The 16,885-nt window shown below is 41.3% G+C and overlaps 1 protein-coding gene across 1 annotated transcript in view; it reads left to right on the top strand.

The window, feature by feature from the left end:
* The window catches only part of C6 (complement component 6), a 44,343-nt gene extending 33,919 nt beyond the window's left edge, over positions 1-10,424 (top strand). The window contains exons 14-17 of the mRNA XM_006774552.2: positions 411-599; positions 1,990-2,080; positions 5,006-5,247; positions 9,832-10,424. Coding sequence (XP_006774615.1) covers positions 411-599; positions 1,990-2,080; positions 5,006-5,247; positions 9,832-10,013 — 704 coding nt within the window. The 3' untranslated portion in view covers positions 10,014-10,424. The remainder of the gene's footprint in view (positions 1-410; positions 600-1,989; positions 2,081-5,005; positions 5,248-9,831) is intronic.
* Positions 10,425-16,885: the final 6,461 nt, after the last annotated feature.

The raw sequence follows: 16,885 nt of genomic DNA, 5'->3' as shown, positions 1-16,885 counted from the left end.
CAATCAATTTAATGTATCCTATTCAGGTTTGGGGAAATGCCTTTAGCCATTCCCAGCAGGTGACTACATGTGTGACTCAACGCTGTTGAGTCCCGAAGTCTCATCAACCTTTAGATGAAACTCTTGAAATTATGACATGCTGGAATTGGTCACCGGCAAAGAAGAGGAGGGTGCTGTAATATAATGAAAGGTGGAAGTGCCTGGAACCTGTCTTAGAAGGGAACCTCAGACGATGGAGCTCCAGGGAAAGCCTGGGATCCTCAACCCCCAGGTTCTCTGATGACAAGGGGGCATTAAAACAGAGCGAATGGGATGAATCACATTAAAATCACCTCTTGGGTTGTATAAAATCGGCCCACATCTGGTGTGTATTCCGCTCCACTGACGCCTCTAAAATTTTTCTGCCGCAGTGACACAGTGCCTCAAGCCAGTTGTGCAGGAAGTTCTGACGATCTCACCATTTCAGAGATCGTATGAAATTGGAAAATCCATTGAGCTAACCTGTCCCAAAGGCTTTGTGGTTTCCGGGCCATCAAGGTACACGTGCACTGAGGATTCCTGGACGCCGCCCATTTCCAACTCGCTCACCTGTGAAAATGGTGAGTAGCGGCTCAGGAGTCCTTTTTCTCTCATCTACACACATGTGTGCGTATATACACATTAAATATATGTGTGTGCCTAGGGGAGGGGTCTCCCAAAGTTGGTAGCATAGCATCTACCGTGCTGCTATTTCTTGAGTGTGTTCTGGGAGGACAAAGCAGGTTGTGTAGAGGAGGAGGTCAGGCAGAAATGAGAAGTTATTGGTCAAGTGGATATCTTTAAATTTTAGAGATTGAGGTTATGTTTTCTTTTCAATATACTTCAACATTTTGAGGGAGTGCAAGCTCACTCATAAAATCAGAATTGATAGCTAACTGAACATTTGGTTAAAGTGAAGGGTCATTTAAAAAGCAGTACCTACTATTTTTTAATCATTTAAGCATTTTATTTTAACTTGAAACATAGGAATACACATTTATTCACCAAGTTTCTGACGTACAACCACTTTTTATTTTCAATGAGTCATTTATTTTATCTGCCAACTATGCCTCAAGCATCCACTTCTCTCCATGTCTACCTTGGGGACTTGGATCAAAATCACCATCTTCTTTCACCTGAACTACTACAATAACCCCTACATTGTCTACCCACAGCTCTCCTGACCACTCCCCTCGCTGAAGCCAGAATTAATTTCTTTTCCAAAATCCAGATCAGGGAATTATTTTGTAACACCACTGCCGCTTAAAACCCATCAAAGACTTTTCACTGCTTATAAAGTAAGGATGAAAGCCCTTCTATAGCCATCCGTGTTCCATGTGCTTGTTTTGTGCACTTCAATTACCTTGGTCTTCAGTTCCAGGAAAGTCACATGCTGCCTCACTTTTTAGCACTTTTATGCCTGGTGTTTCCTTCCCCTTTTCTCTTTTCATTTCACTATTTCTAATCTTCTCAGCTACATCAGTTTCCTTGTTTATATGCTTTCTCTTTAATAGAACTAAGAAGGACGGCAATTCTATTTGTATTAATGTGTTTGTTTGATTCATGTTTATCTGCCTCCATAAAACTATAAGCTCTGTGAGCAGATGATCTGGGTCAAATTTTGCTCAATACACTACCCTAAAAACCTAATGTGGTGCTGGGAATACCATAGTTTCTCAATAAATATTTAAGAAACAACTGAACAGAAATCTCACCAATTCCATTTTCTTTAGTAATCTGAACTTAACAGCAATTTCAGGTTGGAAAATGACTGCCCATGAGAGCTAGAAAGGACCTTTGCAATGGAATATTTCACGACAGCTTATGTGGAAAAGCTAAAATGAATGCTCTAATGAATGTTCTGTAAGAGATAAATGAGAATCTTTAACCATTGCCTTTGCTCCTAAATTCAAGTTTTCACTTGGAATCTATTCTGTGCACTGGACTTCACTCCTTTTTCTCTTCTTTCAGATTTTCTGGGCAAATTAAAGGGCCGTTGTCAACTAGGACAAAAGGAATCAGGATCTGAATGCATCTGTATGTCTCCAGAAGAAGACTGTAGGTAAGAGGTGCTCTGTGGTCCTAACTGGTTTGGCTCAGTGGATAGAGCGTCAGCCTGCGGACTGAAAGGTCCCAGGTTCGATTCCAGTCGAGGGCATGTACCTTGGTTGTGGGCACATCCCCAGTGAGGGGTGTGCAGGAGGCAGCTGATCGATGTTTCTCGCTTATTGATGTTTCTAACTCTCTATCCCTCTCCCTTCCTCTCTGTAAAAAATCAATAATAAAAAAAAAAGAAAGAAAAACCATTCAAAAAACAAAACAAAAACACAGAGGTGCTCTGTGAAGCATGTTTGGGAATTGGGAAGGCCAGTCTAGTATAGCCAGCTTGATGAGCTTCTTGAAGCACAAACATGAAACATTAATTTTTCAAATAATTCCCCCCTGTGCTCAGCTGAATTCCTCCTTTCCTACTGGTTGCAAGCTTTCTCGTCATCTCTCAACCCAGTTCCCAAGTTTTCATGGCTTTTGTTTATTAAAACAGTCTCATTTTTATTATAAACACTTATTCTTGTCTATTTTTAAACTTCAGAATCAGTTATCTATCTCAAAGCTTTCCACTTTCCCGAAGTATAGGGCAAAGTTGTGACTCCAAAAGCTTAGAGTAAATAAAGTGTTGTGAGCATGGAGTTCACACTCACATACACACACACACACACCCCTTTGTCAGTCTATTTTTTCATGTAGGGGCAGAGCATAGACATTATATATCTTCCTGTGACTGCCACAAATAGTTAGCTATCTCCTCTTTGTTGTTATAACTGTCTTTTCTTTGCATGGAAAAAAAACACACCAGTGTCGAGGAGTGTCAAGGTCACTTTGATTGAAGATCTACTTTCAGCTGAAATTAATCCAAAGTAGCATTAGTTTCAGATAAAATTTTGTTTCTCTATCTCACACAATAAATCCAGAGGTAGGCGATCTAGGGCCAGTGCGATGACTTGCCTATTTCAGATAGCACCGAGGTCCCTCCTCTCTCTGGTCTACCCTCCTCAAGCTGCCTCATGGTCCGAGTTGCTCTGCTGAAACAGGACGAAAGGAAAGCTGAAAACACACACATCCTCTTCTCTTAAGGAGAGTTTCTGAAAGACCCATCATTCGATTTCATCTCCTTAATCTTCTCCTATTCATGTGGCCACATGGCTCTGCAAGGGAGGCTGGAAATGCCGTTCTTTGGCTGGATGCGCAGGCGTTTTTTAATAAAGTTAGATCACTGGGGAGGAGAAAGAATGAATTCTGGGGTAAGAAGCCAACAGACCGTGCCCAACTGTTACACTTTAAACACTGAATAGCTCTCATGTTCCTCTGTGCTGTAGGTGCACAAATGCTCATTCATTCATTCATTCATTCAAACACTACAGCATCTTTTTCTGTATAATTCAGCCCAAAGGTGGCTCTATCTACCCTCCTCAGTGTCCACCACAGTGGTCTACCACGCAACTTCTCGCTGCTGGAGTCCCCTCTGGGTAGTACTTAAAGCATTCATACTGCCCATTTAATCCAGGGGAAACTTCTTTCTCTATTTTGCAACACCAAACCATGAGAGTACAGACTGTCCTCTGGAGCTGTCTGAAGTTCTTCCCTACCTCTCTAGCCTCTTTCTGTGGTCTCCGTTCTCTTTTCTATGGCATTGAGGGTGTCTGTGGGAGTGGCTGGCCCCAGCCTACGTGTTCCCAACTTAGTGAGTGGCCTTTTCTTCTCAGTCTTACGTGCTGGTGAACTGACCGTTAAGTCTAAAAGTGACCTCAGAATAGAGGCTCAGATTTGGCGTGACCAAGGGGTTCTTGACCTCTCAGTGAGACAAGGGCTATGGCCACTGGTTACTTTTCAGTAGCAGGATCCATCACCTATTTGGAGAGATTATGCAAGTTAACAAAGAATAACTTAAAAGTACGGGCTCTTTTTTTTTAAATATACTTTATTGATATTTTACAGAGAGGAAGGGAAAGGGAGTTAGAAACATCAATCAGCTTCTTCCTGCACACCCTTTACGGGGGATGTGCCTTCAACCGTGGTATATGCCCTTGACCAGAATTGAACCTGGGACCCTTCAGTCTTCAGACCGACGCTCTATCCACTGAGCCAAACTATTCAGGGCAAAAGTGCCTGCTCTTAATCATAATACAAACCCACTTGCAAAGCCATGTAATGATATATGATTCTGGTGTTGCAATTAATGAGTGTTACTGAGCTCAGAAGAGGTACAATGAACTATCATGGGCTAGATCAATCAGGGTTAGTTTCAAAGTATAAGCAAGAATTGAGCTGGACACAATTGGGCAGAAAGGCGAAAACACAATGCTGATTGAGCAAGGCATGGGATGACAGCAAAGGAAGAATAATCTTTTTTAATATATTTTTTTATTGATTTCAGAGAGAAAAGGAGAGGGAGAGAGAGAGAGAGAAACATCAATGATGAGAGAGAATCACTGATCGGCTGCCTCCTGCATGCCCCCTACTAGGGACCGAACCAGCAACCCAGGCATATGCCCTTGACTGGAATCGAACCTGGGACCCTTCAGTCCACAGGCCAACACTCTATCCACTGAGCAAACCAGCCAGGGCAGGAAGAATAATCTTACAAATTTAGAAAATGATCAATACAACTTTCAGGTGATATAGAAGGATTAAGGGGATGGGAAAAATAATTCCAGAAAGGCAAGTGGATTTGAATAAAAATATGGAAGATCTTTTTAAGAATTTAAAATTTACTTAATTCAAAGGCAGTTGAGAGTAATACCAAGATTAAGATGAAATTTTTGAAAGATGAATCCCAGAGCATACAAGGGGATGAAAAGGAGAGAAATTAGAGGGTGGGGAGAGCAGAGGAAAGATACCTGGGTAGTAAGTTAACATGTTAAATTGGCTGGATGCCATTCCTTGTCTTCTGGTCTTCGTGTGTAAATGCTTGCTTTCCTCTCTCGGGCAGCCAATATTCAGAAGATCTCTGTATATTTGACTCAGACTCCAACAGCCACTTTACTTCATCAGCTTGCAACTTTATGGCCAAGAAATGTTTATATAACCAGCAATTCCATTTTCTACATATTGGTTCCTGCCAAGATGGTCCACAGTTAGAATGGGGTCTTGAAAGAACAAAGCTTTCATTCAACAGCACCAAGAGAGAAGCCTGTGGCTATGACACCTGCTACGACTGGGAAAAATGTTCAGGTAAGTGCCAGTGGTGACCACATACTAGAAATGCTCTCACCTAAACTTCATCCCAGCTGGTATATCTTGTTTACATTCATGCACGCTCTCTTAAAATGAACCTCGCCTTAATCAGAAATCATTCCATTTTATTGTAAAAAATATTTATAAAGTGATTTAAACCAAAAAGAAAAACATAACCCACCCACTATTAGAAATAACTGCTTTAACAGTTCTGGTGTAAATCTTTCGCATCCTTTTTCTATGCATGTATAATCAGCACCACCCTCAGACCCCAGTGAGAAGAGTATACATCCTGATTTTGTGCTTCAGGCACCCTTCCCCTCTCCCAGCTTTAGAGGGCGTGCATCTGAATTGTCTAAGATTCCCTTTGGCATTTGGGACCAGCTGGGGCCAGTAGAGGTAGAGTGCTCTGTGCCTGGACTGGGCTCCTCGTGGACACCAATTGCTGAAGCAGATTCCTCAAAATTTTTATGTCCAATTGTAGTGCCTGGAACCAGCCAAGGCTGGCTGTATTATTCGGGCAGGACACCCTGAACCCAGACAGGGACCCTCATAGACTCAGACACTGTTTCTCTGACCCCCGCTTCCACCATGCATGGGGTCAACCAGATGTTCCCAGACTATAGAGTCATCTCTGGTTCAAAGCTAAACCCATTCCCAGAGCAGGCTGATCACCTGCAGGATAGTCTCTCTCAAGATTGCTTGGAATTGGATGCTGGTCTGGTGCTGACACTCGAATTTGGAGTGACTTTAATAATTTATACAGAGAAGCATTCCATAAAAAATTTTTCTCCAGGGGTTTCCCTGATTATATTACAAATTTACCAAAAAAAAGATCATACTCTAAATCTTATTTTACATATTGCTGCTTTTCACTTATAAAACTATTTCCATGTCATCATATATTATTCTGCCACATAATTTTTAATGTCTGCAAAAGCCTATATGGACATTTTGCGATTCATTTAACCAATCTTCTGTTAGGCATTTAGATTTTTCCCAATGTTTTGCTATTACCAACAGTGCTGTGATAAACAAATCTATCACAGATAAATCTATAATGTTAAATTATTTTCTTAGGCTATACCTTAGAAAATGGAATTTCCAGTTAAATATTATTTTAAATTATTAAGTTTCTTGTATCAACTTGCTTTCCAGAAATGTTTTTACCATATTTGTATTCCTATCTACAATGGATGATAAAGACTGTCCTCCCATACTCTCACCAAACCAGGAGTTATCACTTCTTTATATCTTTGCCAATTTGATGTTTAAGAAGTGGTGTTACATTTCTATTTTCTTTAAAGTGTATTGACTATTGGCATTTTATTTGTTAATTGCTTGGAAGCAGAATTTCACAGCAGTCCATATGCTCTAAGATGAAGTTTGACCCTGAAATAGCCCACCTAAGCTAGATAAAAGCCTAAGCAACCATCTGTCCATTTGGCTGTCACCTGGTAGCTATGATGCACAATGACCATTAGGGGATACCCAACACTACCAATAGAGGAGGGAGCCAGATTCCTTGCGGAATCAGCTGGGGGTTAGGTTGCTGCTGGGGTCTGGTCATCCTAAATCTGCTTCACCTGCACCCCGGACCCAGAAAGGAGGGAGCCCAATTCTGGGGTGCATCACCTGAGAACTGCCCTCTCGCAATCCAGGACCCCTTGGGGGATGGCAGAGCACTGGTTTTGGACCAATCCCCACAGGCCAAGCCAAGGGACCCCCCCCCCCCAGTACACGAATCCATGCACCGGGCCTCTAGTATACCTATAAATATAGAATTTGAAGAATAGGATTTAACAGAACTCAAAAAGGCAGCCAGATATCACATGTGTCACTCTTCAAAGGCTTATTTTAAAATGAGGCATGAAGTATGCAATAGAAACTTGTTGAATTGTTACATCTAATTTTTACTAAAACCACCTTACTTTTGGAAAAACCTTAATGTTCCCATTGACTCCTCTTTCGCTTTCCAGTCCCATGTTCTTCAAATCAGTCCTAGAAAAGGGGAGAGGCCTTCTTTCCTAAATTAGGTTTCATCCTGTTCTACTTAAAGCTGATTGTCAAGGTCCAGCTCCCTGGACAGGTGGCAGGATGGTACTCATGACAAAGGGTAGACACTGCCATCCACGGACCATCTGATGGCAGCAACTCAGGAAGTCAATGTCTGGGGCTTCCAATCTTTCAGCCATGTTGGAACAAGGCAATTCACTGTGAGAGAAGGCAATCCAGGGCCCCGTATGTACACTGCCTAATTCTAAACACTATTAAGTCATCTTCCAGATTAACACTGTTATTCATTCTTTCACTGCCTGACCAACACCATTATCCAACTGACATCCCACTCAGAAACAATAATTTGTGGTAGAAAAAAAACTGACAGTGTTATGCAACATCATTTTTAAATCTAAATATTTCCTTTGAAATTTGTAGTGTAAGAACATTATTGTCAAAAATGCATACAGAAAATAGAAGGAATTTGGACAGAAGATCAAATCAAAATGGTAGCTCAGGCATGCTAGGGATGTGTTTAGTGTTAACTTTCATCCCTTCGTATCTATCATGAAGAAAAGGTCTTTGTCAAATTCTGCTATTGCAAAGAACTGAGGGGGGAGGGGTTGCTACTTTTCCACAAATTATTATTTTTAAATCTGTCTGAATAACAAATAAGCTGCAGCTTACAGTTTCATAAAAACTGGTCTTTATTGTTAGGTCTTTGTTGTACATGTATCCAAATTCCACAGTCCCCAGGAGTCAAAGTTTATCAAACAAGAAAAAAATGAACAGTAAAATATTTGAATACATGAATGTTGCTCAAGTTAATCACACTAAAACATAAATATTTCCTAATAAGAGATTGACATTGTTTAAACTATTCTTTGGTCCTGCACACAATCAGAAAACGGAAGCACGTCCTCCCCAGTAGATATGGTCTGCCTCTGGCAGCCCTTTAATTGCTAAGCAAAAGTCAATGTCACAGAGAATTCGGGTCAAAAGGCACTATAGACCAGCATCAGTGTATAAACCACAGTGTTTATAAAGAAAGAGAAAGTCAAACATGTATTCTATACCCACCCCACTCGCGGCAAGGTGGGAGATTGTTAATCTTGAGTTGAACTGAATGTCACCGTGATTAAATTGTGTACTTTGCTACTCATTTCCTTCTCTTCCTAAAACAAAACAAGAAAAAGTTTAAAATGGAACTTCAAAGTGACATGAAGTTCACTTTTCAAAAGTTAGAACACAAATGATTTTGCAATGGCCCGGTTTTTATGCATATTAAGTGCTTTGCCTGAACTTTAAAAATATCCCACCTTAACTAAAAAGAGGGGGAGACTTAGTCAGCAAACAGCCGTTTGGTATCTAACAGAAGGAAGTCACTGTACAAAGTACGATGAGATGTCTGAAGATAAAAGGCCTTTGTACACTTGCACTGTTCGCCGTAATTGGAGGAATGACTTTACCCAATTCTTGCATGAAGAATTTTAATGCAAGGCCATAGATGATGGGAGTTGTAGGGGAGATCAGTATCTTCTGGCCTGGGGGGGTTTCATAAGGTTGAAAGCATGAGAACTGAATTTTGAAGGATGAATTAAGGAAGAATGAATGATGGGGAAGGGCTCTGGTACTGGTGCTCTGCAAACAATCTTGCTAAGAGCGTTTCAGCCGTAGCTAGACTGAGTGGTGACTGCGGCCTTTCCAGAAGCCCGGGGAACTGACTTTCTCTTCAGAGATGGAACAGCCTCCTGTTCCTCACAAGACCCCATCCTCCCGACAATGGACAAGACTTTCCACAACTAGAATCTTCTCCAGCGAGTTGACAGAAGGCAAAGGAGGGAAAGTGTGCTTTTTCATGAAATGTTCCTACCAAGAGCAGAAAGCCTGAACCTTTGAATATCTCCCCACTTCCTTGCCCTGTTTTCTCCCATCAGCTGAGACACACGGGACGGAATTGACATCTGCCTTGCAAACGCTGCTCTGTTAATGATATTTCTGCTGGGTGTCAGGCTGACTTAGATATGGTAGCAGCAGTCATTTAGGTTTTAAAACCTGCCTTCGCCACTTACTAATTGTGGGACCCTGGACAAATCACTTAACGCCTCTGAGCTCCGTTTTCTCATCTGTGTAATTAGTATGCTAACAGGTATTTCATGTTTCTTGTGAGGATTAAACGAAATAAAGCATGTGAAGTGCTTGGCCTATTAAATGGGTTTTATAGTACATGCTCAATAAATTGTAAAGCTAAATGTACTTAGGCAGTGCCGATGAGAAAAGAACAGAGGGACTAACTGATGACACTGGAAATGGACTGGCAGAATGGAGCTGACTGTGTGGGAACAGTGAGCGAGAAGGAGGTGTCAGAGATGACCCAACGCTGTGTCTGGTCTTACTGGCTTACTATGTGTTCTTCTCTCTTACACGCAGGCCACGCCCTTCAGCCACAGTTGTGTATTGGGTCATTGCCTTGGTTTCAGAGTTCTCAATTATTGCTAATCAAGGAGCTCACCACTCTGGGGGCAAGTTAAGTAAAACCCAACCCTGAGAACTGTGGTGACCACATTGTCTCTCTCATTGCAGCCTCTACTTCCAAGTGTATCTGCATGTTGCCCAACCAGTGCATCAAGGGCGGGGACCAGCTCTACTGCGTCAGAATGGGGTCATCGACGAGTAGCAGGACAATGAACATCTGTGAAGTAGGAACTGTAAGATGTGCCAAGAGGAAAGTGGAAATACTGCATCCCGGAAAGTGTTTGGCCTAACACAGTTACCGATGAACAGAGTGACTGTCCAAAAATAACCCCTACAAAAGGGCATCTGGTACCAACAGCAGACTGGCATGCTCAGAAGCTATTGACAAACTTTTGTATTAGTTTCTTATAATTATTCTCCCTGTCTTTCCTGTCTTAGCTTCCTCTCCAGCCCATGACACTCTGTAGCATATCCCTAGAAAATACCTTGCATATCAATCTAGTAAACTCATCTGTTCATGTTGTATTAAAATGATGAAATTTCGGAGGACCTTTGAAGCTTGTGATATTAAGCATCCTCACAAGTAGAAATAAGAACAAATGCATCATTTTCTTCTATGAATCAATAAACGTAGAAATCTACAACTTGCAAAACACTTTTTTTTCCCATTGATTTTAAAGAGGAAGGGAGAGGGAGAGAGAGATAGAAACATCAATGCTGAGAAAGAATCATTGACCAGCTGCCTCCTGCTCATCCCCACACTGGAGATCAAGTCCACAACCCGGGCATGTGCTCTGACCAAGAATTGAACCATGACCCTGCAGTTCATAGGTCAACACTCAACCTCTGGGCCGCATCAGCCAGGTGTAAAACACATTCTTGAAAACCAACCTTCATGCATCCATTCAACAAACAGTTCTGAATGTCTACAAGGTCCCAAGTACTAGGAGGCAGCCTGCGGAGGAGATCCTGGAAGGCGTGGGTCCACACTGGGGAGTTCTCCCTGACAGGCGCTCAAGACCGCTTCCTGCTCAGAGCATCCTGAGTGCAGGGTGCTTGGGAGAGCAGCCAGCGCTCTTGGCGGAGTGAGAAGGAAAAAGATAGGTGCAGCGCTTTCTCCATCTGAGTCCCAAGGCGCAGGGAAGAAATAACTTTTCTGGTTCTCCTGGCTCTGCAGGAAGGAGCACAGAGAAGAGGAGAGGCAGGCACTCTGAGGCCACCCTGAATCTTGGATGTGAACTATAGAAAACACCAGAAGGAGACTCAGCTGCCTCTCGCAGGCAGTTCTGGGGCAGAGCGGGTAGGAGAAAAGCAAAACATCACCTCAAGGAACCACAGAGACCACCAGCAGCCTGGAACTAGATTTAGTAAGAACTAGTCCAGAAGTGACGCCCATCGCGGACTGTCCATCAGACAACTCTGGGCATCTTGCCTAGTCCACGTCCTTGCTTCCAACACCACAGGACCAGGCCCAGCAGCTGCAGGGGAGGGCAGTGTCCTGGAATGAGACCTGCCCCTCCTCCTCACTTCCATGAGGCTGGAGGGCTTGGAAACTTGCCAGAGCAACCCTCTTCCCTCCCCTACCCCAAGTCCGCTGACCCACAGGCCTCATTGAGGCTGGAGGCAGGGAAGGTGATGAGGTATAAATTGGAAATGAGAGTGGAGCCTTAAACTGAACCAAGTTCTAAAAACAGAAACTGGCCAGAAATGTGCATGATGTGTCCCAGATTTATTTGAGGCAAGAGAAAAATGGAATTGGGCAGAGCTTAGAAAAGCCGTGTTTGTTTGCTAGGGCTGCCATAACGAGGTACCACAAACTGGGTGGCTTAAAATAATGAACATGTATTGTGTCACGGTTCTGGAGGCCAGGAATCTGAAATCAATGTCTCAGAAGTTCCCCCTGACACTGTAGGACAGAACCCTTCCTGCCTTTCCTGGCTTTTGGTGCTTGTCAGAAACCCTTGGCACTCCTTGGCTTGTAGGTGCATCCATCACTCGGTCTTGCGTCCATCATGTGGTTGTCCTCTTCTTCTTCCTTCTGTGCATGGCTGTCCACCCACACGCTCATTGTCTTAGGGCAGTGGTTCTCAACCTGTGGGTCGCCATCCCTTTGGCGGTAGAACAACCCTTTCACAGGGGTCGCCTAAGACCACCCTGCATATCAGATATTTACATTATGATTCATAACAATAGCAACATGACAGTTATGAAGTAACAACAAAAACAATTTTATGGTTGGGTCACAACATGAGGAACTGTATTTCAAGGGCCAGAAGGTTGAGAACCACTGTCTTAGGGGGATGGCAGTCCTGTTGGATTAGGCCCACTCGAATGACCGGATCTTATTTAGATCACAACTGCAAAGACCCTGTTTCTTAATAGGGTCACATTCACAGGCGCCAGGGGTGGGACTTTATTTAACATATCCTTTTTTGCAGGCAACATTCAATCCATAGCACTGTGATTGGGAAAAAAAGAAAATGTTTTCTCTTTGTGCCCCACAATATAATCAAGTGCTTATATGAGCTGTTACATTCATATTGCTTGATTAAAGTACATTGCTTTAAAGTATTTTATTCTTGTAGCAATCTTCCTTAAGGATATTTTTAGTGCATTAATCCATTAAAGTTTGCATTAGGTTACTTTGCATACAAACCCATCATCAAAAAGCAAAGAGCAAAACTAAAACATATTAAATTCCTGAAATTTGGGCCTAAAATCTCCGCCACTATCCTAGAAGATTAAATAAATTCTAGATCAAAGGTAGAAGTTTCATTCTCTTAGGCTACTGGAAATGAATATGAAGCATTCACACTTGTTTCTTAAGCAACAGGAAACCAATTCAGGCCTTTTCAATATGGATTTTAATTTTTGTTTATTCTGCAAGATACTGACAAAATAAAGGAGACTCAAGTTTAAAGAGCTTTATAAGTCATCATGCGTTACATCTCAGATGTCCCTAAAACAGAATCCTAAGACTATGAGTGAGTTCCTGTTTGTGGCAGTCTTCAACAAAGCTCACTGCATTTTAGAATATTTCACTGCTTTTTCTCTTTCTGCAAAAACCTGCAACTCGCACAACCAAGATTCCTTCAGTTTAAAGGGTGTTTCTCTCCTGCAATTTGCAGAAGAGCACCCAAGAGCTAACCCTAATCCACACCTTCCTAAGTTCCATTTCTGAGGAGCGAGAGTCTGACAGGTCCTGGTGTGTCTGGTTGGCGCCGGACACCACCTCCCCGCAGCTTGATTAATTGGATTCTAAATGGCTGGCTGTCTCTGAGGTCACCTTCATTCTTTTGGAATATATCATCTGTGGAATCAATGAGGCATCAAACTTCTAACCAAACAAGTGGCCTGCGAAATTAGACCTGTATCTATTTTATGTTATGGGAGTGAGGCAGCCACTGCTGCTCTATTTGTCTTCTTGACAAGTTCTAGCTGTACAGCTTCAGTTCCACCTGTCAAATGTCAGTTAGTCGAGGTGTGTGTCACCAACTAAGGGACTCCAAGGAACAGATGGTGCCTTGAAAGTCATGCTCACAGTGATTTATGGAGAAAGATGATCATGCCAACATTATTTATAATGGCAAAAAATGACACAGCCTAAACATCCAGTGATAAATTATGGCCCCTCCATATGGAAATAGTACAAGACCATTGACCAACACCTCTTTAAAAAGATATTTAAAGGACATGGTAAAAGGTGAAAAAAAACAGGCTATCATACTGTATATGCTTAAACTATGTAAATTGTGTGTGTGATGCTTCTAAAAACAATGACTGGGAGAACAAATCTCTGGGATTTGGGGTTATTTTAATTTTCTTCATTTTCTAGAATTAAACAGGTACAGATAACATGTTTTGGAAATTAAAAACTGGAAAATTAATAAAATCAAGCCTAAATTCTCAAATATTAATAACAATCGGAGATACTCAGTAGCTGTTTGAACTCAGAAAAACTCTGAGACTCAGTTTCCTCATGTGAAAATGGAGACAATACCAGCCAACTCACTCTATTTGTCCTGAGCATTGGTTGGAGTGTATGTATATTAAAACTACTGAGTCTAAAGTGAATTGTGCATTCAACTATCTTGGTTTATTATTATTATTATTATTATTATTATTATTATTATTAGTTAGCATCAGTGGAGAGAATGCTTGGACTACATCCTTTATTTCCTATCACACAAGACACTTTTACTGCCAACCTTGCCTTTGAAGCCTGATTTATTAAGGAGCCCACAGGCTTACTTAGAATGTTACTTGGAGAAATGGCTGGAGAATTCAGACTTTATATCTACCTAAGCTGATGAAAGGTGTTTGTTCACTGAGCTCATACAGGCATGACGATGATGATTAATTTCAGCAAGGAAGGTTGAAAGTTCTCTTTGGAATGAATCATCCTTCATGTCAAATCAGTAGAAAGATCAAAATAATCCAATTTTCATTTGCAAAAGCAGAATCAAGGACACTATTAAAGCAGCTATAACTCAAATCCAGGTGAGAGATAATAGTAGTTTGGACTGAGGGTGTTATAGGGCATATGGGGAGGGGTAGCTAGGTTCAAGCTATGTTTTAGAGGTGGAATCAATAGGACTTGCTGATGGTTTGAATATAATTGATCATAGAAAGATGCCAGCGATAACTCTTAGGTTCCTGACTTGAGCAAAATTGGGTAGAATGACAGTGGGATAGGTTAGGGAGCTGAGGGAAGTCCCAGAGGAGTTGAGAAGCTTTGCTGAGATCACCAACTAGATAGGACCAAACAAGGACTAGCATCCAAGTCTCCTGATTCTGATGGAATTGCTCTCTTCCATATTAAATTAACTTTCCTTGGGGATTTTTTCAGTAGCATTATGCCATTTACAGCACAGAAAAATTTTGTGTGTAGAAGTCCAGTTTCCAGGAGTAGTCAGATATTAATTTTGAGGCTTTAGACATGGCTGTCAAATGCACATGTCTTCAGAGCCAGGAAACATAGACAGGTGAATATCAGGTTGGTGGCTACAGAGAATGGGAAAAGTGGTGTTCTTTTTGATGAACCTGCAGCATATATGCCACATAATGGCGTTCAAATCAAATTTAAATTAAGAATTTCTAATCGCTCTCCTGCCAATTAAAACAGATTTATATGCAGTGTACCAACTCCTGCTAATTAAATGCAAATATGTTTGGTAACACCTTATTTTGCCTTTGAACAAAAGCAAAAGAGAAATAAGTTCTGTTCAAGGATACAACTCTTGTTGGTCCACTTATTGGAAATAACAATATGTTTCTAACTCTTTGAATATTTGTATGTGAAATATAAATATAAATTTTATTCCATTTACAAAGAACTAAAAGAAAGACATGCCCAAACCAATAAGGATAATGAATTGTGATCCAGTGATTACAGTTAATCCAACCGTTCACAACTAAAATTCAAATAAATTAATTGGGTTATTTTACCTGATGCATTTATTGTTCCCTTGAAATATGATGCGGAGAACCCTCAACCTCATCATTTAGAAATACACAACAGAAAGAGGAAGAAAAGAGCAATTCAAAGTAGAAGCTATCATCCAAAGTGATGTATGATCATGTGGGTATTCAACAAGAAACCAATGGGAAAAAATGTGGCACAGAAAGAACTGTTTTCCACCTGCCTCATGAAATTGCTTAATGTTTAGAAAAATGTTAAATTTGTATATTTTTAAATTGGGAAGCCATTCAGCCTACATGTTTCTTGCCAGTTTTGTAATTTCCAAATGCATTAATATAGAACCAAATTTGGCAGAATATCAGTGTAGTGTATCTTTGACAAGATGCCTGAATGTCTTTTGTAGGCTTAATTTTTAAAAATATATTTAATGAAAGGTCAAAAATGTAATCTATTATGTAGCTCACAAAACAATCAAATAGCAATGAAATATCTTGAAAGAATATGACCCAAGGATTGTTGCTATCAGCTAACATTTTAGAATTTTTATTATCACTTTGTATCTGTTTTTTCATAATATTTATTTAGTTAGTTAGTTATTTTTGGCTCTCAAAATATCTGTTCTGACTTTATTTTCTTTCCTACTCCTTAAAAACAGGTGGACAATTGATTCATTTCTTCTACTAGTAGGTTATAAACACTGAGGATAATGAATTGTGATCCAGTAATTACAATTAATCCAACCGTTCACAACTAAAATCAACCTTTCACAAATAACGTTCACAACTGTGACTATATGGACATGACTGTTTCCTTTCATCTGCTTACAGACATATGTGCATGGAAAGCCCAGGTGCCTAGCACAGAGCAATTGTAGGGTGGGACCTCACCCCCAGGCTGCCTTTTCCTCCCCTAGCGTATCGCTGGTCTTGCAGTTTGGACCCCCTGGCCTTTCCTCTCTAGAGATAACACTAGGCCTCAGTTGTATGTCAGCTCCAGGCCCAGATAAGCAACAAAACCAGCCACAGCTGACATCAGGACCAGCTGCCTTAAAAAATGACCCCCTGCTCTGATGCCGGCCAATCAATCAGTGGAGACCACAACCCTGAAAGGACACCCCTGGAAAACTGCTGAATATCCCCCTGGAGCATCCCTAAAATCTCCACCCTTAAAACCTTTAGGAGGGCAGGACCCAGTGCGATCCTCCTGCCTTTGCCTTGCCCCTCCCTGTCCCAGGCACTTTACCGTCAGCTTCCTCACTCCCTAGCTCCACAAGGGCCCTTTACCTCTGTAACTTGTTTCCTAAGCCCATTTCTTCTAGAAATTACTTCTACCCTGTGATTTACTAAATAAATGTTCTCTTACAGTTTGGCTCTTGGCTTTAAATTCTTTCCTAGCCAGAACCCAAGTACTGAGATTGCAGAACCCAGGTTTGGTTTGACCTCACCCACCAGTCAGACACCTGGTGCCACTCCCGCCACCCTCAACAAGTGCATGTGAATTTATAAGAAAATCTGTGTCTATGTATGTTTCTTTAATAAAAACTATATTTCTCCCTTACTTTTATTATGTAAACATTGAAGATAGTTAAATAAATAAATTTAAAACAAGATCATACCTGAGAAGGGGGTGGAGAGGGTCAATGGGGGCGTGGGGGAGTGGGCACAGTATCTACCCACAGTATTGTTGTAATACTTTCAACAATAAAAATAAAATTAAAAAAAAAAACCAGGACCATAATTT

This window comes from Myotis davidii, unplaced genomic scaffold (genome assembly GCF_000327345.1).
Source record: "Myotis davidii unplaced genomic scaffold, ASM32734v1 scaffold348, whole genome shotgun sequence".
NCBI lineage: Eukaryota > Metazoa > Chordata > Mammalia > Chiroptera > Vespertilionidae > Myotis > Myotis davidii.
Note: the sequence above shows the minus strand (reverse complement) of the source record. Positions and strands in the feature narration are given on the sequence as shown.